Below are 23904 nucleotides of genomic sequence, written 5' to 3' on the forward strand. Positions count from 1 at the left end.
AGAGATATTTCCATGAAAAGTGATTACATGAGTAATTGTCATCCATACGCTAAAGAATACCTGCCAATTCGCAAAATTAAACAAGGATCCGTTCTTTATAACAGACAAAGTTACAAAATCAGTGGTTAAAGAAACATAAAATGTTATCTGAAAGTATTTATAAAAAAAAAAGACCAGTTGGTTCTCATGATGAGACAATGTATTTTATGCCTAATATGAAGTAATCAAACTGCCGTGTACAACCAGTGGCTTAAAATATTGACCCCCATATAATCACAGGTTCTTAGTTTTTACTAAAATATATTTAAATACATTATGTGTATTCTTGTTGTCTAAGTTTTAAGTGCTCTAATTTTTGCAGTATTTATATTTCAACTCTAAAGTGTATACACACATTCTCTCTGTATTAACATTCTATTTCCAATAAACCTATCTGCTGATGGTACAATAGTAAGTTTACAAATTCACAATGTTAAAATCATGTGGGTGGACACAGCACGTAGCACAATGTGGCTTTGGTTTGTAAACAAACGAGGAAAATAAAAGCTATAACTGTTATTGTAGTTTCAGCATGGTTCACTCTTCTTGAGTGGATACCTCCCATCGAAATGAGCTGGTGCTTTCTGACTAGTTGATTCCCATTGATTGAAAAGGCTATGAAGGCTTCCCTGATGTTTGTGCCACAATAAATGCAGTTAAAGTTTCTACCCTTGTGTGGAAAATTAAAAGAACTTAAGATGAATATGGCCTCTAACTTGGAAGAGAGCAGCAGACAGGTTATACCAAAGCATGTTATGCTTAATCCAACCTTTTCAAGACTGGCTGGTTCTTTGTCTATAACAGAAAATATACATATCAGGGCAATGGAGTTTCTGGTTAGTATAAGAGATGTAAGAAATTTAATGGATAGTGCAGTGTATTGAGCATACTCAATGAAGACTGGTCAAGGAACGCTAACCTCATTCTGCTGTGTCTATGTGTATAGCACATATGAACCAGAATAAAACTTGTTGTTGTAGACCTCTTATCTGACATTTGCAATATTGGAAAAGATCCACCTGAGAAACCCTCTGTCAACACCTTTTGAATTCTGGTTAGAAATAAGTCAAATTTTACTCAGAATGAGCCCAGGAAAAGTATAATGCTTATTCATAACTTGCAGAGAAAACAACAGTACATAAGTCTATGCAAGTGGTGTGCCATGATTTACTGTGGAGGATGTCAAGTTGTTTGGCAGCATGTAGCATGGCTGGTGAACCAATTTGCTGAAACAAAATTGTCTGTTCCCAAAGCAGGCAGCAATAGCATGAATAGTGACTTTCCATCGAGAGACAAAGTTCCGATATTGCTCTGTTATTATAGGCAATCAGGAATTTAGCTTTCCATTGTAATGGTCCTTGGAATGACAAACAAAGTTAAAGTTTCTTCCATCCCACCGCATCTGAAACTTAAAACTCAGTTAACAGTGAGTTTGAGGTTAATATTTTACGACTGACGCAGAAATCTGTACTCAGTATTATGGTAGTGTCTAAGGTCCCCGCTTGTACGGTGGTAAGTCTACTGATCTACATCACTCAGCAGATTGCCCAATGTGGCTTTGCTATAAAAAATACACACAATATCTTAGTGATTGGTTTATTAAATAGTACAATAGATTTGTGTGACCAAATGACTTACTGGATGGAACTACAATCACTCGTTACTAAATAAAAACTGGCAGTACGAGTGTGATTAAACAACCAGACATGAATCAATAATAATATATCGAGAACAAAACAGAGTAGGTGTTAAAAGATGGAATTATTCAGCCCTCTTAGAGTGCATAGTCATCTTCAGTGGTGATTGTCAGGAAGAACAAATGCATGAGTGCTTGATTTACCCAGGACGAAGACAATGCAACCATATTCATGTGGATGCACTGAAAAGTATCCAATGGTTTAGCACTCTAGGTCTGGCCTCTGAATACTAGAAAATGAAAGTGGGTGATGAGAGCAGGACTAAAGTGGCCTTTAGCATTCAAAATTGTTTGTTTTTATGTTCCAAGTCATACTATTTGGCTTGTACTATTCGTGAAAAAGTGATGAAGCTGCAATGTGAAATCTACCTTGTATGTGTAGAGAATGACTTGGTATTTGGATAACCATTCAATTCTGCTTTTTAGAAACCTGTCTATTGTATTTCATTAAATAAGAATGGTTAATTTAAAGTTTAAACCAAGAATGTTTGCATTAATGCACACACACACAAGTAGACAAGTAGAATATCTTGGTCACATAAGGGGTAGAAAAGGTGTCTCAACATGAAGAGTTGAGAGTTTCAGTATTTTCCAAGATATGTTTTATATTATTAACGTTTCATGGCCAATATTTCTAAGATTATCATATCAATATCTGCTTTCATTAAAGCTGATGGTAGGCCCGGCATTACCAAGTGGTTAAGGCACTCGACTTGTAATCTGAGGGTCGCGGGTTCGAATCCTCGTCACGCCAAGCATGTTTGCCCTTTCAGCTGTGGGTGCATTATAATGTGACAATGAATCCTACTATTTGTTGATAAAAGAGTAACCCAAGAGTTGGCAGTGAGTGTTAATGACTAGCTGCCTTCCTTCTAGTCTTACACTGTAAAATTAAGGGTTACAAGCGCAGATAGCCCTCGTGTGGCTTTGCGCGTAATTCAAAAACAAACAAGCAAAGCTGATGACGTTTCAGATGCGGAGTGGAGTATTAGCACACGTTATTTTCCTTACAGCGTGTGTTTTAGTTGAAGCTCCTATGCTGGTGTATCTAAGAAAAGATTGTGAGTTCCTGTTGAATATCAATACCAGATACAGCAGAATTGAGGTAGTGCTGTTGTAGTTGCAAGATGAGACTGAAAGAGTGACAGCATGAGCCGCACATTCATAGCTCTTTACTACAGATACTACATAATGAAGAAAGAACTGTTGGCAGTTTCAGTCTTCATTTAAGTCCTAGTGATATCACTTGTATTGCAGGAAGTTCAAAATAAATGTGGATCACTGATGTAATTCATGGGCTTTAAAACCTTTAAGGAATAATTCTATGTTGAATCACAATACGGTCACGTGGCATCATTTGAGAATGGAACAGGAATGCAGACAACATGTCTTGCTGCGTGGTGAGACCATCTCCATTTCTTGAATATCCTGATATATAACACTGAGTCGAAGTAAAAGCATTTCATGATGCAGATCCAAACAGAGGGCAGTTTCACTGATGACTGGATTCCAAAATTTATCCATTAAGAGTTGTGGGAAGGGTAACTGAAAGACCCAAAATTAACATGGGTAATCATTGAATCATTACCATGCAGGAAGATAATGCAAAGGCAAGATTTTATGGTATCTGCTCGATCACCTCAAGGTAGAACAGTTGCTTGGTCGAGAAACTTGTGAATAAAGTAGCTGCGCAATCCTTGCTCTTAAAAAAAAAAAAACATATTTCATTGGAAAATAGTAATTTGGTATTCCGTCAAAATCGTCAACTTAGAGTGCTGAAAAGAAAGTCTCACGCAGGTAATTTACTGTATATGACTCCTCCATGTATAGTGAGAATTGTATTCTCCACAGATGTAGAAAGCATATTGGGGGTTTGAGAATTTCAGTGGAGTTTGTCTTATTTTATTGTTGTTATCACTAGTTACTTACCAGAGGTGTCAACTAACATAAATATATTAAATTGCGTTATGCGGTACAGTGTCTTAATGGTCTGTGTTGACAGCTGTTCCAGATAGTAAATAACCATTAATTGCTAAACTATCGTATTGAGACGAAATTCATTTTGAGGTATATTGGTGTATGGGGTAGGCATAAGATGAATATTAATTCTGTCCACATAAATTTTGGCTGGATAGACTAGTTCAACTAACTTCCACAACATATTATTTCGTCTATAAGTCCTTTAAAACTGTTGACTTTTTCATTACTCACAGAGGACTGCAAGTTACCAATGTGTGACCACCCAATAACATTTTGTGAAGGTAAGTTACCAATGTGTGACCACCCAATAACAGTTTGTGAAGGTAACTGAGTAGGTTGTTAGAGTAATGGAACATATATCTAATGTGGTCTTACGAAAGTTACTAATGTAATCCGGATTCTAGGATTGTAAGTCTGCAGACATCACTGTCCCACTGGGGGAAGTACGTATGAATGTATGCGAGTTTTGCTTACACACGAAACTTTACTCAAGATTATTTATAAGTGTAGTACAATACAAAATATATCAGTCACTGAAAACACAACTGGTAGGCAGCGTTTGAATGATAAAATGAGAATTTGATCAGAATGTTAAGATTTCGAGTTACAAAGTTAACGACAATAATTATTCAAAAGGCATTATTTAAAGAAACTGTGGCTGTTGTTTTCATTAATGTATGTGTGGGAAGTTTTAATTTTGACATTAAACAATTGGTAGGTAACGGATTTTGTGGAAAGTGATAATGGCTACAGTCATATTACATGAGCAGGAAAACACAGTTTGACCAGTGATTTGTATCTCAGAACGGCTGGTATGGGTCAAAACGTTATTTTCTGCTTTATTAGTAAAAGTGTTAATACCCATACCAGCCGTTCTGAGGTATCTTTTTATGTCAAGTGGGTTTTTCGTCATCAAGAATGGCCAGTGATATATAAGTGTTGGTCAGAAACATTTCAATCGATTCAAATTGAAATCTGAGTTTGTAAGGTGAAATTATCTATGTAACATGATTAAACGTATCACAGAGCATATGTAGAGTTGGTATACTCAATTTGTATTTGATTATTTCATTTTCATTCATCCAGACTGAAATACTTCATAAAGCGCACGGCTTTCTGAATGTATTCTCAATACTGTTTATCACAAGGCCAGTTATAATGCAGACAATTCATATAGGACCAGTGGCGAGAAGTAACGCCTTCACGGCAAGGTTTAATGACTTTCTTCTGTGTTTAGATGTAGCTCAAGAAATTCATAATGGATAATAGGTGTTGATGTTAAAACAATGTGCACATTGGGAACAATTAAATTAGTGACTACAGGGTGTTTGATCAATTATTTCATTTATTAGTATGGATACCTCTCTCCCTATTTCTTTCTTGTTAGAACAAGGATCTGTTTAGTGTAGCAACCAGATGGTAGTGAATGGAACATGGTAGGGTTCCAAGATAGTTGTTGACCACCTTTATGGCCATAACGTCCTAGGAGGGCACAACCAAGATTCAAACCAAGCTTGAAACTCGAGGATACCTTCATTGGCCGAACTATCAGCATACGCAAGTCTGTAGACAAGAAGTTGACTTAGGAATTATTCTTATTTCTTGCACTCTGACCTCGATAAAAATCTTATTGAATCTGTAAAAATATTGAAAAAGAAAAATGTTAGGAAACATTTAATGAATGAGAGTTGGCTCCAAGCAACTATGTAGACGCCATTTATTACAAACTAGATTAAATTGTAGATAATAATGATTTATTTTAATTAATTAAAACAATGTATGTATAATATGAATTTATTTGTTTCTCTTAAAGAAAATGTAATAGTGCAATGCGATATTCGACTGAAGTATGAAAGATGGCGCTAATCTCTTTGTAAATCTTGGTCAATTTTAATATGTATGACCTTCGTAAAACTGGTTTAAAACACGTTTATCGAGAGTACTCTGAAAGGTTCATGAGAAGAAAGAGGTTCTGTAGCTTACAAGAAATAGTACCTGCCGATAGACGGCAACAAATATTAATGGTAAGTGCAAATAATTTTATTTTATGAATACTCTTAAGTAATGCTACTACTTTTATTGTAAATTACAAGTGGAATACAATGCGCCTTTACAGTACAATCTACTATTTGTGCATTAATTCAAGAACGTGAAATAGTTTAGGAGAAAAACTTATGATATATACTATGGATTATTACAGTGTGAAATTATTTTAATACGAGAGTAAACTATTTTCGATTACTATTAAATATTAAGTTGAATTTGAAATAGAGATCGGTTGTTTGAATAAACTAGTGTAGTATAGTCTAGTAAAAGGCTTAAAATGTCCATAATGTTTTATTCTTATTGAAGCTCGGGTCCAATATTAGTTTACAAAGACTTTGTCATAGAATGTAATAAAAAAGTATGTGTGTGTGTATTAACACTTATCCGCACATCTAGTAATAAAATATTAAAAATATTTAAAGTAACATGTTCGTTCATAATTACTTATGCTTTTTCTTGAGCATATCTAACAACAAAAAGAAAATTAGGTTAAGGAAAAAAATTATTTATGAGTACTTATACAAATGATTTATATAAATTTCAAGTGGGTAACATTTTTATCAGTGTGTAACAGTCTAAAATAAAGACGCCACTACAGTAACGGTTCAATAACAAAAAATATAGTTTATTCACAATAGTAACACTTAGAAAGAGACCCGGCATGGCCAGGTGGTTAAAGCACTCAATTTGTAATTCGCGGGTTCGAATCCCCGTCACACCAAACATGCTCGCCCTTTCAGCCGTGGGGGGCATTATAATGTGACGGTCAATCCTACTATTCATTGGTAAAAGAGTAGCCCAAGAGTTGGCGGTGGGTGGTGATGAATAGCTGCCTTCCCTCTAGTCTTGCACTATTAAATTATGGATGGCTAGCGCAGATAGCCCTCATGTAATTTTGCGTGAAATTCAAAACAAGCAAAATAACCCAGTTGTATAATAAGAGTATATATGTTTATATTCATCATCATTAGTTTCTTCAGTGGCCAGTTCTCTGGTGTTAATTGACATTACGGACAACGTCAATAAGTTTAAGTGAAAGTCTACTGTGTTCAAATCTGAAGTTTGTTCTGGGTAAGGATCATTGAGATGTATAGATAGGACATAAGGGAACTGGTTCTCTTTTCTTTTCTGTGCAGTATTCCAATGTTAAGTCTTGCATTTTTAGTGACCAGCGCATTAGTCTACCAGCTGTCTTTGGAGTTATCTGTAACCAGTTTAAGGCAGCATGGTGTGTTACAACTACAAACTGTTCTCCATCTAGTTATATTTTTTGTATCCCGGACTCTGACTAGATATTACAAATCTGTAGTAGTATAGTGTCTTTCTGCAGAATTCATTGTTCTACTCTCATGTGCTGCGACACCATTCTGACACATAACTGTTCCTAATCCAACATTTGAAGTATCAGTATACAAAAAATAATGTTCACATTCTCTTGGAAGTTGCAAAGACAAGGGTTCACATAATGCTTGCATTAATTTCTGAAATTTTTCCTTACACTGGGGAATGGTGGTCCTTTTCTATCAGACATGCTTCATTCTTAACTGATATAAAGGCTCAGCAATTGTAGCAAAGTTTGGAATAAACTGACTGTACCACGCACACTTACTCAATAATGTGCTTAAATCTTTGCAGTTGCTTGGAGTTGAAAAGTCTGTAACAGCTTTTACTTTGTTATCATTTGCGTGTGTTCCCTCAGAAGAGAGTATAAATCTTAAAGATGATACTTCTGATTGGCAAAATGTGCTTTCAGAAACTTTTACAGTAATATTAGATGTACGTAACTTGTAGAAAATCAATTCAAGGTCTTTCAACTGTTGTTTAAATGTGGGCGAAAAAGATTATATAATAATATCATCAATATAAGCCTGGGAACATTCAGTTGTTTCTACTAAAACTTTATCCATAAGTATTTGGAAAATTACAAATGCATTCTTAAGACCTAAAGGTATTATTTTAACTTGATAGTCTGTTATCCACTATGAACGTAGTTGTATGTCGTTCCTCCATTTTAAGAGGTGTTATGAATAACACCTCTTCAATAAGTCTAATTGACTTATACAGCTTGTCCTTTTGACAAAGCATTCAAAATATCACTTATATGAGGCAATGGATAGTGGTCAAATTTTGATACTTGATTTAACTTTCTGTAGTAAACCCAAAACCTAAAATCAGTAGTCTTGACAATAACTACTGTAGAAGCCCAATAATAAGTAAAATGTTCAGTTAACCTATCATAAAGCATTTCATCCTTCCCATTATGTAGCACTTGTAACTTAGTGTGCAAATAACAATAAGGTTTACTGAACACTGTTTTTCTCTTGTTGTTACAATACTATGTTCAGACAAATATGTAACGCCAGGTTTATTGTTGAACATACCTGCATATATCAACACAAGTTTCTTTAATTATTCAAATTCTTTACTCCTTAAATGTGAACATTTTTCATCTTCAATCAATATATTTTCAGTTTTAAAGTCATGCCTAATAGATGACAAATTTAAGTCAATAACATTTGTGCAGAGGTTAAGGGCTGTTTCGTTTTACAGAATGAAGTCTCAACCAATAAGACAAGATGCAAGCAAACCTTTGACGATAACAAAACATTCGTCCACCATTTTATTTGTTACTGATAGTTTTGTTCAAAATATCCTAGCGGTTGACAGTTTATCATTCCATGTGCAAGACACGTTATCTGTACTTCATGTTTTTAGCCTAATTGTTAGATCTCTTGATTTGTTACCATATATATAAACTGAATAATTCGACTCAATAATAGGACCTACTACTTTCACACCATTAAATTTTAGGGTTAGATATGGGAGATCTGGTTTAGTTGTTGTGAAGCTAGAAGCTTCGCTAAAAGAGAGACGAGAGTACACCTCATGTGATCCTAAATTTACATACTTTTTTGTTACATTAATAGCATTTGTACGTCATTGCTAGGGAGGCTGATTTCAGTTTCATCACACACACACACATATATATATTTACTGAATATACAGATGATTACGTAGAAGGGGAGTTAGCGTATTAATGAAATAAAAATTCTTTTTTAAACAGTGATAGAAAGAAATAATAAGCTCAACAATAACACTTGCTATCTTACAAATATCCTAAGATTTTATTCTTATTTGAAATAAGTGAAATATACATACTTTAAAGAAAATATAAGTAGCCACTCATAAATATCTGAATGAATTTGAAATACAAAGGTGCTAAATATGCGAAAACATTTTACCTCAACTGTGAAATCGTAGGTATTTCAGCCAGCTAGTAAAGTATGTTATTTCAAATACCGAATCATCTTTAGTTTATTTAAGTATTAACTACACCATGATTGGTCAAAACTGACAGTTTAGTTGAAGAAATTCTGTTATTTACTTTCAAACGATTTGCAAACTAGAAAAAAGTGTTGTTTTTTTAGTTTCTATTGCTAATTTAACATTGGGTTTTGTTTCTTTCTTCTTCTAGCAAACACTTGTTTCATGCAAATTTGTCTTACACAATAAATCGTTGGACAAAGCACAATATCAACAAAGTGTTGCATCTGAAATGTGAACATTTTGATTACTGGCCCAAGGTAATACGATGGAGAAACCAGTTTATTGGATTACCTTTAGGGAAATAAGTACTGTATGTTTGGAATAAAGGAAATAGTTATAAACGGGTCACAACCTGAAAAGGAGCAACAAACGTATATACGTGATACTTTTACGTATAAAACTGGTTCAGAATACACAAACTAACATGGTCATCTAAAAAAATCAGGTTAATAACCCGAGCGAAGCCGGGTACTTTCGTTAGTTATGCGATAATTATAATATAATAAATATTCATAATAAACTTCTAAAAATATGTTGGTAAACATTGTATTCATTCAGTAAAAACTTTATATTTGCGACGATTTATCAGAAAAAAATACCTAAAAGTTATAAAACCTTATTTAATTGTTTGGTTTGAAGAGTTACATCGGCAGTTTGAAAAATAAGATGAAATGCACACATGTACTCGTGTTGTTTTATTATTGGGAAAAATTCACGCTTCTAGAAAATATCGTAAATTGTCGAGCCTGTTGCAGAAGTAGTGCACTGATATCATTTAATGAAATTATTTAGAACAGAAAAATGTTATGAAACTGGTAATCTGATATCGATATTTTGAAGATTGTCGACAGTCAGTTTCTGGTTCGCGAAATGAGTCTGTTATGCTTATTTGTAGATACGCACAAAACGCGTTTCTCAACGTGACTTGATTTTGTTTATCTATTAAAATTCATCGAACAAACAACTTGGCACCGATAATTTTTTGTTTTTACTATGTAATATTAGGGTTGTTTTTTCAGTTTATGGTAAAGCTACTGAGGCAGTTTGTCGCCATTCCTGATTTTGTACTTCTGGCCAGACGGAAGGCAGCCAGCCAGTCAGTCAGTACCCACTATTCACACATTAACTGTCACTCTTATTACACATCCACAGCTTAACGTGTTGACTAAATCCAAACATCCTGTCAGAGTGGGAGGAACTATTGACAAGTCGGCTTCCCTCGGGTCTATCTATGTAGCTTTGTGCGAATTCCCGAAATAAGCAACAATCAAATATTTCTTCTAAATGCTCGATGGTTGTGGCTTGCTGGGATTCAGTTGTTACCATGTGCACGAGTCGTCAGAGAGTATGTGTGTGTGTGTGTGTGTGTGTGTGTTGTTTGTGCTTTCCTTTTAGATTTTATTAACAAACATCTGTTTTTGTAACGATTCTTTTTTCTTTTTTTAACAATACCTCCTAGCTAATTTTCAATTACACTGTAAATTATATTCATATCGCTGGTTAATGACTTTATAGAGTGTGAGGTTATCTTCCAGGATTCGTGTGATCGATCAGGCTCTGTGACGTTACACTTCGAAATACAAAAATCTGAAACTAACACGTGAGAAACTGTTTCGTTATCGTTAAACAGTACGAATTTGTTACAATAGTATCAGAGATTTCGAAATACATAACTTACCCAATATAGCATGATGAACTGTATAGTAGTTGTTTATGTATACTGTGGATATATTGCCCTTAGTCGTGTTATCTGTATTCTAGAATGTTCTAAGTTTCTACACATAATTAATAACACTTTGTATGATTTGCATATTGCCAAATGTAGATCTATGAGTGGAAAAATTATATATAAAAACACTCTTGCTTAAATGTTTATGGTTACACTTTATTCTGATGTTTTCGCTACTCTCCGATTTCGTACATAATCAAAGGTTACATTTTGCGCTTTATATGGCAATAAAAAAATAAAATAATTATATGGACTTTCTGTTCGTTTGATTGTGTAGAATTAAGTACAAAACTGTGTACAATGGGCTATCTGTGTTCTGCCAATCATGGTTATCGAAACCAGGTTTCTAACGGTTTATTTGTTTGGTTTTGAATTTTGCGCAAAGCTACACGAGGGTTATTTGCGCTAGCCGTCCCTAATTTAGCAGTGTAAGACTAGAGGGAAGGCACCTAGTCATCACCACACACCGCCAACTCTTGGGCTACTCTTTTACCAACGAATAGTGGGAGTGACCGTCACAATATAACGCCTCCATGGCTGAAATGTCGAGCATGTTTGGTGTGATGGGGATTCAAACCCGCAACCCTCAGATCACGAGTCGAACGTCTTAACCCACCTGGCCATGCTGGACCGTTTCTAACTGTGTGAAACCGAAAATATTTTGCTGTAACATTTAGGCTTTTTTGAAAAAAGAAAAATTTCGTCACACTAAAATACGTATTTCGAGGAAGTAAATCTTTCATTTTCTCAACCGTTTTTATTACCACACCCCAAACAATCTGAAACATCATTTTAATCAACAAAGTAAGATATATGGTTAGAAAAGAAAACCTTCTAACATATAAAAGCTCAAAATCTATGAAGCTAACTCTCGGTGAATGTTTTAATAATCGTGAAAAGACTAGAATAATAACAATTCCATTTGACCACAAACTTATTAAATTCTAGGCGATTCCAATTAAGGATTTCTTCTTCTTTGATTTCCTCAAATTGAGGTGTTGGAAGACAACTTCCACGTGCAGTGGAAATGTCATCCAAGTCTATTCTCACCACCCTTTGCATAGTCTTATTACAATGAAAACTGGTGTTGGGCATAATTGTGTAATAATGGTTAATAAGCAAAGATTGATGAACGAATGGAGAAGTGTGGTATGGGAACTATTTATTTATTTTTATCAAGTGAGTTTAACCTCGTAGTGGCACATTGGAGTCTAAAGACTTTTAACACTAAAAACAGGGTTGCGATACCCACAGTTGATACAGCACAAGTTGTCCATTGTGCAGATTAATTACAAACAAATAAAACTGAGACGAGCCTAACCTTCAGTATACAAGTTATGAAATTTTATGCTTAAATAGAGGTTTTAATATTTGTTTCTTATTGATACTCTCCATTTATGAATATTTCAAACTACACATTTTCTACCAATATCGTTATTATGTATGAGGCACTGTTGTAGATATTTAACACTTTTCCTACAGTAACAAATACACGAAAGTAAAGTGGCGAAAATCATAATATATTTATTAAGTTGTCAGGCATTAAAATGGTAGAGAACCTTTTTCACCTAAACATCATTAGATGAAGATATTGTTAAAAATTATAAAACTTTAGCCGCGGCATAACGGCTAATAAAACCCTTCTTAGTTTTTGGTTTTCCAAGTAGAAACCTTTAGATCATATCTCCTCTCATCTCTTGATCGATTTAAATTCCAATTGCAGTTTTGAACTCAGGAGGTCAAACCCTTTCGATTGATTTTTCTTACCACGCCAGTATCGTGGATTAAGCTACTCTAATCTTTTCTAAAATAATTTCAGTTTGAGGTAGGTTGTAGAGATCCTAATGAGCAATAAAATCGAATCAAGTATACGCGAGCCCCACGTTTGGTATTGTTGGCGCATAAATAATACAGCTAATAAAAAAAATAAAGATTAATTTACTCTAATCCTGCCTGAAATAATTTCAAGTTCCGCTGCTTTTGAGGATTTCCTCTTATTTAAAGGTAGAACTTGTTTGATAAAGATTTTTTCGAAAATATCAAACATCTATTGTGATGGACAATATTAGCCTGGGAAGTATCACAGCACACGTTTTGTTTGCCATTCATGTTTTAGCGTTATATACTTGTTGTTGTGAGAAATCATGTATTTCCATGTTATACTGATACATTTCAAAAACTTTATCATATACTATTGAACGTAGAACATATTTCCAGACACATGTACACCTTTTCTTTAAAAATAAAACGGGGCTAAAAATTACAACTGTGAGAGAAGAAGTAAGATCATGGGGTTTAGTCAAGAAGGAACATGGACAAAAAGTAATGAAAACTTAGTTCTACTTCTCGTCATCACGGAGCTCTACTACTGGACAAGCAAGATGTGAATAGGCACTACATTACGTGGCAAGGTCATTCAATAAGTGCTGAAGATTATCTTTACCGAAATATTATACAATTATATTTTGAGCAGGAAAATGGTGCGAAGATATTAACTAAATAAAAGGCAGCCAGGGTAGGTTCAGAGAAGACGTGATACATCTGCTTGAAATAAGGAGAAAACAACCAATTTAATTTCGGAGAAGGCAGGAGATATGACTACCTGTACTGCAGGAGAAACAATCAGTGTAGCTTCGGGGGACGGAGGATGTGACTACCTGTAGTACAGGAAAGACAATCGGTGTATCTTTGATTGTCACTCCTGTACTACAGGCGGTCATATTTTCTGTTCTCTGAGGCTGCACTGATTGTTTCTCCTGTAGTACAGGTATTCGTATTATCTGCCCTCTCAGAAGCTACACTGATTGTCTCTCCTGTACTACAGGTAGTCATATTTTCTGTTCTCTGAAGCTACACTAATTGCCTTTCTTGTACTACAAGTAGTCGTATCTTCAGAGAGGAAATAAGATATAACTACTTGTACTATGGGAAAAAAAAAACTAGTTTCAGAGAAGACAAAAGATACAAGTGCATTTGCTGCAGAAGAAACAACTAATGTAGCTTGTGAAAACAATATATATATATATATATATACTGTAAGAGAAACATTCAGAGATACTTCGGGGAACACAGAAAAAGCAATCACTTGGATTGGGGATCAGACAACATAAAAAAAAGTTTTCTTTCTTTTAACTCACTAAATTGCTAGTTTTGAATACTCTAAATTTTCAAAATACTTCACAAGATCAGACAATATACGGTGTGTGTGGAGTCTAAAGTATGAAGAAACTAGTGTTAATTTAAAAAACTTTGTTCTTTATTCTAGTTACATATTTTCAGTGTCATCATTCTTTAGTGTTTATGAGCTCTCCCACCGATGATGTCACTGAATAACTACTTTGGATTTTTTGCCGGTTGTGTACACGTTTATAAATACCTTGATGTTACGTCTGCCATGTTATTGCTTAAAGAATGTCCAAGGGACAGTCAGTGCTATGACGAATAATAAAAACAGTTTTATTTGTTACAGTTGACTGTAATATTTTACTGTGTATTCCAATCACTGTTTTCTTTTTTTCTTTATACCGAGTTAAACTCTTCATAATCGATGATGCGTGAAAACTATCGTCTTCACTTGTATCATTCTGCATCATTTTGTCAAATATCACAGCTTGCCACACGCTTTAATAATGGATAGAACCAAAGAGGGCACAGTAATTATAACAATATAATTTTAAACAGGTACTGCTGTGAACATTTCTATAAACAATGTATACCAATGAAACATTAGAGCCGGTGCTATGCTGGGTGTATTGTTGCCAGAATCCATAAGAAGCTGTTTACAAGGAAGCACTAGAACTGGTGCTGTGCTGGATGCATTGTTATCAAAATCTATAAGTAATAGAGTTTATACGGTTTCAATATGATATGTTTTGGAGTTGATAAAAGAGCTCTTTCCAACTTAAAAATGTTTTCAGTTTCTTAAGTAAGTTTACACTTGTGCAAATACCCAGCTCTGGTATTTTGAGATGTGATTTTGAAATTGTTATGGAGATTATAAAAATATGATTTTCTTTGTATGTTGCATCAGATCTTTACTCAAAACCATTTTACACTCTTGGAAAGTTGACCATATTCGTGACAGTATGTAATGGTTAGTCTTCTCATTTCAGAACAGAACTTCAAATTATCCACCATCTAGAGAAGTGCCAAAATTTTGTCTTTGCGTTCTTGAATTCAGCCTGGTTAGAAATTCAGTTGAACTCTGTAATATATTTCTTTCCATTCCTCGAGCCACTGTCCCTTAAATTCATTCCTAAACCTTATTACTGTACTTAAGAATATCACAGCTTCACAGAGCACAAATATATGGATTAGGGGCTATAGAAGTCGCAACCAATGTAATTTTAGGAAGAACCCTACAATTTAATGTAGTATTTTTAAATTACCAAAACAATAAAACTGGCATACCTGATTTTCAGATGTTGCATCTTTATTTAGATTATGAAGTCTTTCGGGATGGTGTGCCAAATAAGTTGCACATCTCTAATGCTTCTATTTATGATTGGTTGGACTTTCGGAGCAGAGCCAGTTAATAGCCGCCCTGGTGGTAAGTACACCAGTTATCTTTTTTAACTATACAAAAATTCATGGAAATAAACAAGCTAAAACATTACACACCAAAGTTCAGTTACTTATAATTTTATTTTATATAAAATATATTAACTTTGTGCGGATGAGAAAAAGTATCTCTATCTGTGTTTAAACGTTTGTGTTTTGATACATGTGCACGTGACAATAAGTCATTAAAAATGTTCCTGATATTTTCGGAAAGAAATGTAAATTGTGTTCGTTACTTTTTTTGCTAAGTAAAATAATCTCCGTGACTTACTGAGTACACGAATTCAATTAATATTGTAAAATTAAACACATCTTAGATGTCGCTGTATTCAGTAACCCTCAGGACATTCGCCAGAAGAAGATCGTCTGCTACTATCAAACCTGGGCAGTCTACAGACCTGAGCCTTACCGTTATGATATAGAAGACGTCCCTGGTAACCTTTGCACGGATCTTATGTATTCATTCGCTGGTCTTAACAACAACACGTGGGAGCTCAGTAGCTTGGACCCCAGTTTAGATTTTAGTAAAGGTAAGCAAGTTATCTATGTAGACTGGACGCCAATTGAGACCTTGGTAAAGGTAAGCCAGCCTGTTTCTATTTACGCACCCTGGACCCCAGTTTAAACTTTAACGAAGGTAAACCAGCCTGTTCCTATTTACATATTCTAGATCCCAGATTAGACTTCAGTATATATAAGCCAGTCTGTTTCTATTTGTGTTGTCTGGACTAGACTTAAGTAAAGGTAAGCCAGAATGTCTGTTTATATCTGTATAACCTGTACCACAGTTTAGACTGTAGTAGATACAGGTCAGAATGTCTCTTTTTATGTTTATATCTGTATAATATGTACCCCAGTTTAGACTCTAGTAAAATTAGGCCATAATGTCTGTTTTTTCATGTTTATATCTGTGTAACATGTACCATAGTTTAGACTGCAGTAAAAGTAGGCCAGAATGTCTGTTTTTATGTTTATATCTGTGTAACACAGAGATGCCAACCATTACGATTTGAGCGTAATCATTACGATTTTGGTGTATACATTACGATTATACGCTCATACAGACAAATATTACGACTTGTTGCAACTCCCAAGCTATTATATATTATATAGGCCTATACAATAAAGTGATAACTTGTTCCCAGGGCTTGAAAGAGGTGAAAAGAAAATTTCTAGTGAGGTACAAATAAATTTTTATAATAAATAAAAGACATAGTCCAAATGGCCACTTGCGATAATCATGTTTGCGCTTGAAATAATAAAAAATATTTGCATCTCCGACGTCTACCAATAGTTTGAGTGCGATGCTTCTCCATACTGGGTACGTGGGGGAATCCATAGTTACGTCATCAGTGCTTGTCAGCCAAACAGCGCTCGCGTAGATGGATATTTCTTGTTTTCTAAGCGGCATAGAAACACCAATGCGATCGTTCACAAGTTGGAAAAAAGAGGCCTCGTTCACCAGATTGTCTTGTTTCTGGCAAATCAAAAAAGGACAAAAGCTGTGAATTGAAAATTTGAGAAAGAGTATAGTGCAAAATATCCGGTCATTGCATCAAAAGTCAGTGACAGTCATGCGTTTTGTGCAGTTTGTCACATCGATTTTTCTGTGGCGTATGGCGGGATAAACGATTGTTCCAGACATACAAAATCGGCATCTCATTAACAAAAGGCTGAGGCGAAGACAAAAGCGATACAGATAACGACAGTTATGAGTAAGAATTCAGAATATGAAACAATAAATGCAGAAGTGATGTTCACGCAATTCGTCATTGCTCATAATTTACCCCTAGCTGTAGCCGATCATGCAGGACATCTATTCAGAAAAATATTCCCAGACTCTGATATAGCGAAAAAATATGGCTGTGCTAGAATCAAAACTATAGCCATTGTACAAATGTTGGGTTGTGAAAATGGCAAAATGATTTCAAGCATACTTACTAACAGTGTTTATAGTTTAGCCACAAATGGATTCATAGACATGGATGACTCAAAACTGTATCCAGTTGTTGTACGATATCTTGACCCTTTGCTTGGAAAAATTGTTTCTTCTCTTTTGACAATGGTGGAACGGAAAGAAGCTTCAACGGGAGATAATATTTTCAAGCTTTTGGATCACGAACTGACAAAGAGGAAAATTCCATAGGAAAACTGTCTTAGGTTTTCTTCAGACAATGCCTCAGTTTTGTCTGGTATAGGTAAAGGTGTGATGGGACACATCTCAAGACGACAGCCTAGCATTTACTTCATGGGCTGTGCCTGTCACCTCATGAATATTGCTGCCCAGAAAGCTTCCAGAGAACTGTCCTGCCCAGTTTCTGATATATTGATAGATATCTACTAGTTTCTGGACAAAAGTGCTAGCAGAAAACAACATTTCAAAGAGTTTCAAGGATTGTATGAAAAAGAAACAAGAAAAATTCTACAACTTGTTAACACAAGATGGCTATCACTTGGGGTGTGCCTCAACAGAATATTGGACATGTGGAAGCCATTGAAGAATCTTGCTGCCTGACTAAGTTGCACGACTTTAACAGTCAGGATATCCTCTCAGCCACACAGGGACACAAGACAACAGTCTCTAAAAGCAGACAAAGAAACATTTGATATAACTCAATATATGTTTAGGCAGTCTTACCTTGAACTAAAGAAGAGACAATCAATGAAAAAAGAGAAGAAAAACGAAAGCTAGCAAGGAAGTTACCAAGAAAAGTTATGCACAGAGCAAGTTAGATAAGTTTACAGTTTTCTTGGACAATAAAATGAACTTGTTATTTTGTCTTTTTTCTTTAGTCTGCAATTCCTCTATTTGAGCAAGCCAATTTGATATTGGAAAGAGAAGAACCTTGCATACACATTATGCATAGAACTCTGATTACACAAGTTAAAAATATACTTGTCAGATGCATCAAGCCTGAATATCTTGGAGGCAACATCACTGAACTTGACTACAACAATGAATCCTTACACAAATCTGATGAGGCAGTTTCTGTTGGAAATGCTGCCAAGGAATACATTGTTAAATATGAAAAGGACCTGGACCTGACCAGCTTCTACATCAGTGTCAATAAATGCTAGTTTGCAGCTACAAATTACATGATGAAACATTTCCCTCTAAATGATGAACTTCTTTTCATGCAGAGGTTGCTGATCCAAAACTGAAAGTCAGCGAAGATTTCTCTTCTCTATGCTTCTTCACAGACAGGTATCCTTTCCTTGTCAATACACATGAGCACGACACTATTGACAAGTTGGAAGGGCAATATTTGAACTATCAAATTGATACTTTCTTAGAAACTGTCCTTCAGTTAAATGTTGACAAGTTTTGGGTTCAGCTGTCTACAGTTAAGGATGGAAATGGCAACCAGAAGTATGACATTCTGTGTAGAGTTATGCTTGGAATTCTTACAATCTTCTATTCTAATGCTGACAGTGAAAGGATATTTAGTTTAGTGACTAAAAACAAAAGCATGTTCAGACCAATCTTGAGCACATCTGTTTTGAGCAGCATTATAACACACAAGATGTGTATGCAGTCAAATGGACAATGTTGTTATAACTCCCAACCATCCAGAGACATTTTCATGAAAGCAAAGGCTGCAACAGCTGCAAAACTATTGCAGTAAGTGTCATAAACATGATATAAACTAGTCCTTACACAAAGGCGCTTTCTGCTTACTGTTTGTGCATGTTCAATGTTATTTTACCAGTATGTTTGTTACTCTGAACTAAATAAAAGACATAATTTCAAAATAATTTTTTAAATTTATTTATTAAATACACAAAACACAGTCATAAATGAGCAGTCTATAGCAGTAATAAATAATAATAATAAACAGCTTAAAGATATTGGTCAGGCGTCGTAGCCGCAAATGATAAAGGGCTTTGTCTGCAATCATTAAGCTCAGTCATTTGAAATAGTTGGCATCTCTTGTAACATGTACCCCAGTTTAGACTGTAGTAAACGTAGGATGGAATGTTCTTCTGTTTATATCTGTGTGATCTTTCCCCAGTTTAAACTGTAGTAAAATTAAGCCATAATGCCTGTTTTTTTCTGTTTATATTTGTGTAAGCAGTACCACACTAAAGGTAGGCTATAATGTTTGTTCCTATTTATGTTACTAGGTAGATTGCATCACAATTTAAACGTTAAGAAAAATGAATCAACCTGTTTCTCTTCATATCTATTATCTTCTTACTCTTGCAAAATTATGTGTTTAATTTTATACATTTGTTTCTCTAAGGTAATATTTTAGTAGAAACGAAAGAACCAAAGAAATTTTATCAATGATGGGTACTTGAAAATTTACAAGACGGTTTAGTCATACAACATTAATAGTAAACATCTAGTTTGAAGATGTACAACAGCGATGGTAAACATCTAGGCTGAATACGTACAACAGCGATAGTAAACATCTAGGTTGAATACGTACAACAGCGATAGTAAACATCTAGTTTGAATACATACAACAGCGATAGTAAACATCTAGTTTGAATACATACAACAGCGACAGTAAACATCTAGTTTGAATACATACAACAGCGGTAGTAAACATCTAGTTTGAATACATACAACAGCGGTAGTAAACGTCTAGTTTGAATACATACAACAGCGGTAGTAAACGTCTAGTTTGAATACATACAACAGCGGTAGTAAACGTCTAGTTTGAATACATACAACAGCGATAGTAAACGTCTAGTTTGAATACATACAACAGCGGTAGTAAACGTCTAGTTTGAATACATACAACAGCGATAGTAAACGTCTAGTTTGAATACATACAACAGCGATAGTAAACGTCTAGTTTGAATACATACAACAGCGGTAGTAAACGTCTAGTTTAAATACGTACAACAGCGATAGTAAACGTCTAGTTTGAATTCGTACAACAGCGACAGTAAACGTCTAGTTTGAATTCGTACAACAGCGACAGTAAACGTCTAGTTTGAATACGTACAACAGCGATAGTAAACATCTAGTTTGAATACGTACAACAGCGATAGTAAACATCTAGTTTGAATACGTACAACAGCGATAGTAAACATCTAGTTTGAAGGTATACAACAGTACTAGTAAAACATTTTTTAGTTTGAATACATACAACAGCGATAGTAAACATCTTTTTGAATACATACAACAGTAATAGTGAACATCTAGTTTGAAGGTATACAACAGTGAGATTAAACATCTAGTTTGAAGGTATACAACAGTGAGATTAAACATCTAGTTTGAAGGTATACAACAGTACTAGTGAAAGAAAGTGTAAGTTTAGTACAATATTTGTTCATGATCATTGGTTTGAAGTGATTTGATTCATTTTGTATAATCTATAGATGGTTATAAAAGATTCACCCAACTCCGGGTTAGGTATCCTCATCTGCGTCTCTTTATGTCTGTTGGAGGTTGGGGTGAAGGAGGCAAAAAATATTCGCAGATGGTCTGTCATAAGAAACGAAGGGATGCTTTTGTCAAGAGTGCCCTCAAGTGGCTGCTGGACTTAGGATTTGATGGTCTCGACTTAGATTGGGAATATCCAGGTTCTTATGATAGGAATGGGCACAGAAGAGACAAAGAAAACTTTGTGACTCTTGTTCGGGTAAAGACAGTTTGGAATAATTTTGAAAATAAGTTTACTATATTTTCTTTGTTTAAAGCCTTTTTTCTTTTGTATGTTACTGAAGAAAGAGCTATACAATAGGGTATTTGTACTGTTTTCATCGCGGGTATCGAAACCAGATTTTTTATTTGAAAAACTCTCAGACTTATAGATGAGCTATTAGGGACAAGCCTTTATGCATTAACATATTCTAATTTGAACATGCTCACACATCTGCTGATTCTAAACTGAAAATTCGGTGTGATTTCAGTTGTTGTTGTTGTTGTTTTAAGTACGTTGTTAACAGTTTTAAGTACGTTGTTAACACTCTTTGAAGAGAGATTAAAAAATTAATATGCTTGTTGCAAGGCGTAAAGGTGCATAACGTGCTCTACCCACCACACGTGTAAAAACCTAATGTCTCGCGTTATAAGCTAAGCCCTCAGACTTATCACTGGGAATGATGGGGAAGGTATTTAAGAAGTCGTAATCAAAAGAAACACAGGAAAATCGAAGTTTGATCCCCATGAAGTTCACCTTATGGCTAGGTCATTACATAGGTTTGCGCTTAATAACAAAACAAACAATGAAATCAAGATACACACATAGATATTGTTGTCTATTTTATGTTTAACCGCCTGACTCGCATTAAGTACTCTTCAAATTTGATAACTGTGAAGGTGGTATTTACCGCAATCCTCAAACATAGCTGTCATCTTCTTAGACTTGTGACGATTAAAACTTATGAGTTTTGTGGCAGATGAAATAATAGTAACAACAACAAGAACCAAAGGAAACAAATGGATTATAAAGCCAAGTACCTCAAAGTTATCTGTGGTTCCTAATGTATATTAGGCATTGCTTACAAGGACAGTGAGAGAACATAACATGTCTATTCTTCTTTAACTGTGGATTGTCCTCTCATATTCAAACAGCTAAATTACCTATTATTCGAACTGTGATCCAGCAGAAACCAACACAAAGTTGCACTGGTAATCTCTTAGTTTATGTTAAAACACATAAGTGTTATAAAATTTATTAGATTATTATGAGAAATCAACAGATGTTAAACTTAACCTTGTGATGAAATCATTGGATGCGATGACGTATCTAGATTATATATAGGGTGTATTCTTGACAGGAACTGTCCCATATTCTCTAAATTTTGAAATCAAAATTACATCCCTTCTGATACCAAATAGCATTAAAAAACCTTTTATGGGTTTTTGAGACACGTTGGAAGAAACGGATGATGGTCTTGGATAAAACACTGAAAGAAATAAGATACTTCATGTATAAAGAGACATTGTTAGCATTTGTTTGTTCTGAATTTCGCGCAAAACTACATAACTGATATCTGAGATAGCCGTCCATAATTTAATGGTTAAAGACCATTCATTGCCAATTCTTGGACTAATTTTTACCAATGAATAGTGGGATTGACCACGCATTATAACACCCCTGCAACCCTCAGATTGTCTAGAGAGTCCAGTGCCCCAACCACTAGGCCATCCAAAACAGGCCCAGCATCTTGTAATGAGCAAGTATTAATATATGTATATTTTACAAACATTTATCTAAGTGTACACAAACATAGTTCTATCATCCCCGTCGCACCAAACATGCTCGTCTTTTCAGCCGTGAGAGCGTTATAATGCCACGGTTAATCCCACTATTCGTTGGTAAAAGAGTAGCCCAAGAGTTGACAGTGGGTGATGATGACTAGCTGCCTTCCCTCTAGTCTTACACTACTAAATTAGGGACGGCTAGTGCAGATAGCTCTCGAATAGCTTTGCGCGAAATTAAAAAAACAAAAAACATAATCCTATACAGACGTTTATGTATTTATTAACAGAGTAAATAAGAGGGAATTCTCAATAGCTGTGGCACTTGAAATTCTTTGAGGGGGTCTCCATCGTCAGTGATAATTAGCAGTAAGATATTATAGAAGTGATATAAAAGTGAACTTTATCACTTTATATTTGTCACTACAGGAGCTGAAAGAAGTATTCGAACCGTACAGTTTGCTGCTAACAGCTGCTGTTCCAATTCACCAATGTCGAGTATGGGATGGCTACGACGTTCCACAGCTTGCAAGGTAATAGACATCAATAATAAAAACAACAAAATATGTAATTTAGAAAAAGACATCGGGAATATTAACAAACATTCGCAAGATCTCTTCTCCAGTTTCTTTCTCTTTTAAATTCTTGTCGTAATACATTTCTGCTCTGTCTAAACTAAATTACAAGACGCAGAAAAATGCTGTCTTTGGAGTCGCTGATATCTATGTAAAGAATTACTTGCTAAGCTAAGTGTGCTAGTCACACTATTTTAAACAAGTGTTATTTCAAATGTAAGCAGTATTTTAGTATACATCACTGAGAAGAATTAACTCTAACCAATTATTTGACAAAAGTCTTTGGCACGGTATGGACAGATGGTTAAGGTGCTTGACTCGTAATCTGAGTGTCATGGGTTCGAAGCTTCGTCACATCACACATATTCGCACTTTCAGCTGTGGGGGCATTATAATGTGACAGTCAATCCCATTATTCATTGATAAAAAGAGTAGCCCAAGAGTCGGCGGTGGGTGGTGATGACTAGCTGCGTTTCATCTAGTCGTACACTACTAAATTATGGATGGCTAGCGCAGATAGCCTTCGTGTAGCTTTGCGTGAAATTTTAGAAACAAAACAAAAGTTTATATATGTTTCCCCTTGTAACTGGCTTAGTTGTAACCAAACCCTTAGCCCGCTTTCACTTTCCCGTGGGAAGTCGGCCTTTGTGTCTTACCCTCTCATGTTATCCTCCTTTGTCTAATGGCTATGAACATCTGATTGGGAGCCAAAAGTAGTACTAATGAGCACCAACGTTTTGTTAAAATTCAATGCTTCTGTTTGTTAATTTGTGTCAAAATTTGAAGCTAT

The 23904-nt window shown here is 35.0% G+C and overlaps 1 protein-coding gene across 5 annotated transcripts in view; it reads left to right on the forward strand.

Annotated features, from left to right (window-relative positions):
* Nucleotides 1-23904, forward strand: part of LOC143240012 (endochitinase-like) — a 38893-nt gene that overhangs the window by 10426 nt on the left and 4563 nt on the right. For 2 of the 5 annotated variants that reach the window (XM_076481769.1, XM_076481767.1), the window contains 4 exons: nt 15258-15366; nt 15695-15907; nt 20712-20974; nt 22969-23072. In XM_076481769.1, coding sequence (XP_076337884.1) covers nt 15261-15366; nt 15695-15907; nt 20712-20974; nt 22969-23072 — 686 coding nt within the window. In that variant the 5' untranslated portion in view covers nt 15258-15260. Of the gene's footprint in view, nt 1-3948; nt 3997-5582; nt 5740-9240; nt 9346-15257; nt 15367-15694; nt 15908-20711; nt 20975-22968; nt 23073-23904 lie in introns of those variants that run through there. The other 3 variants (XM_076481768.1, XM_076481766.1, XM_076481770.1) reach the window with 3 other exon arrangements.

Source organism: Tachypleus tridentatus, chromosome 13 (genome assembly GCF_004210375.1).
Source record: "Tachypleus tridentatus isolate NWPU-2018 chromosome 13, ASM421037v1, whole genome shotgun sequence".
Classification (NCBI taxonomy): Eukaryota; Metazoa; Arthropoda; class Merostomata; order Xiphosura; family Limulidae; genus Tachypleus; species Tachypleus tridentatus.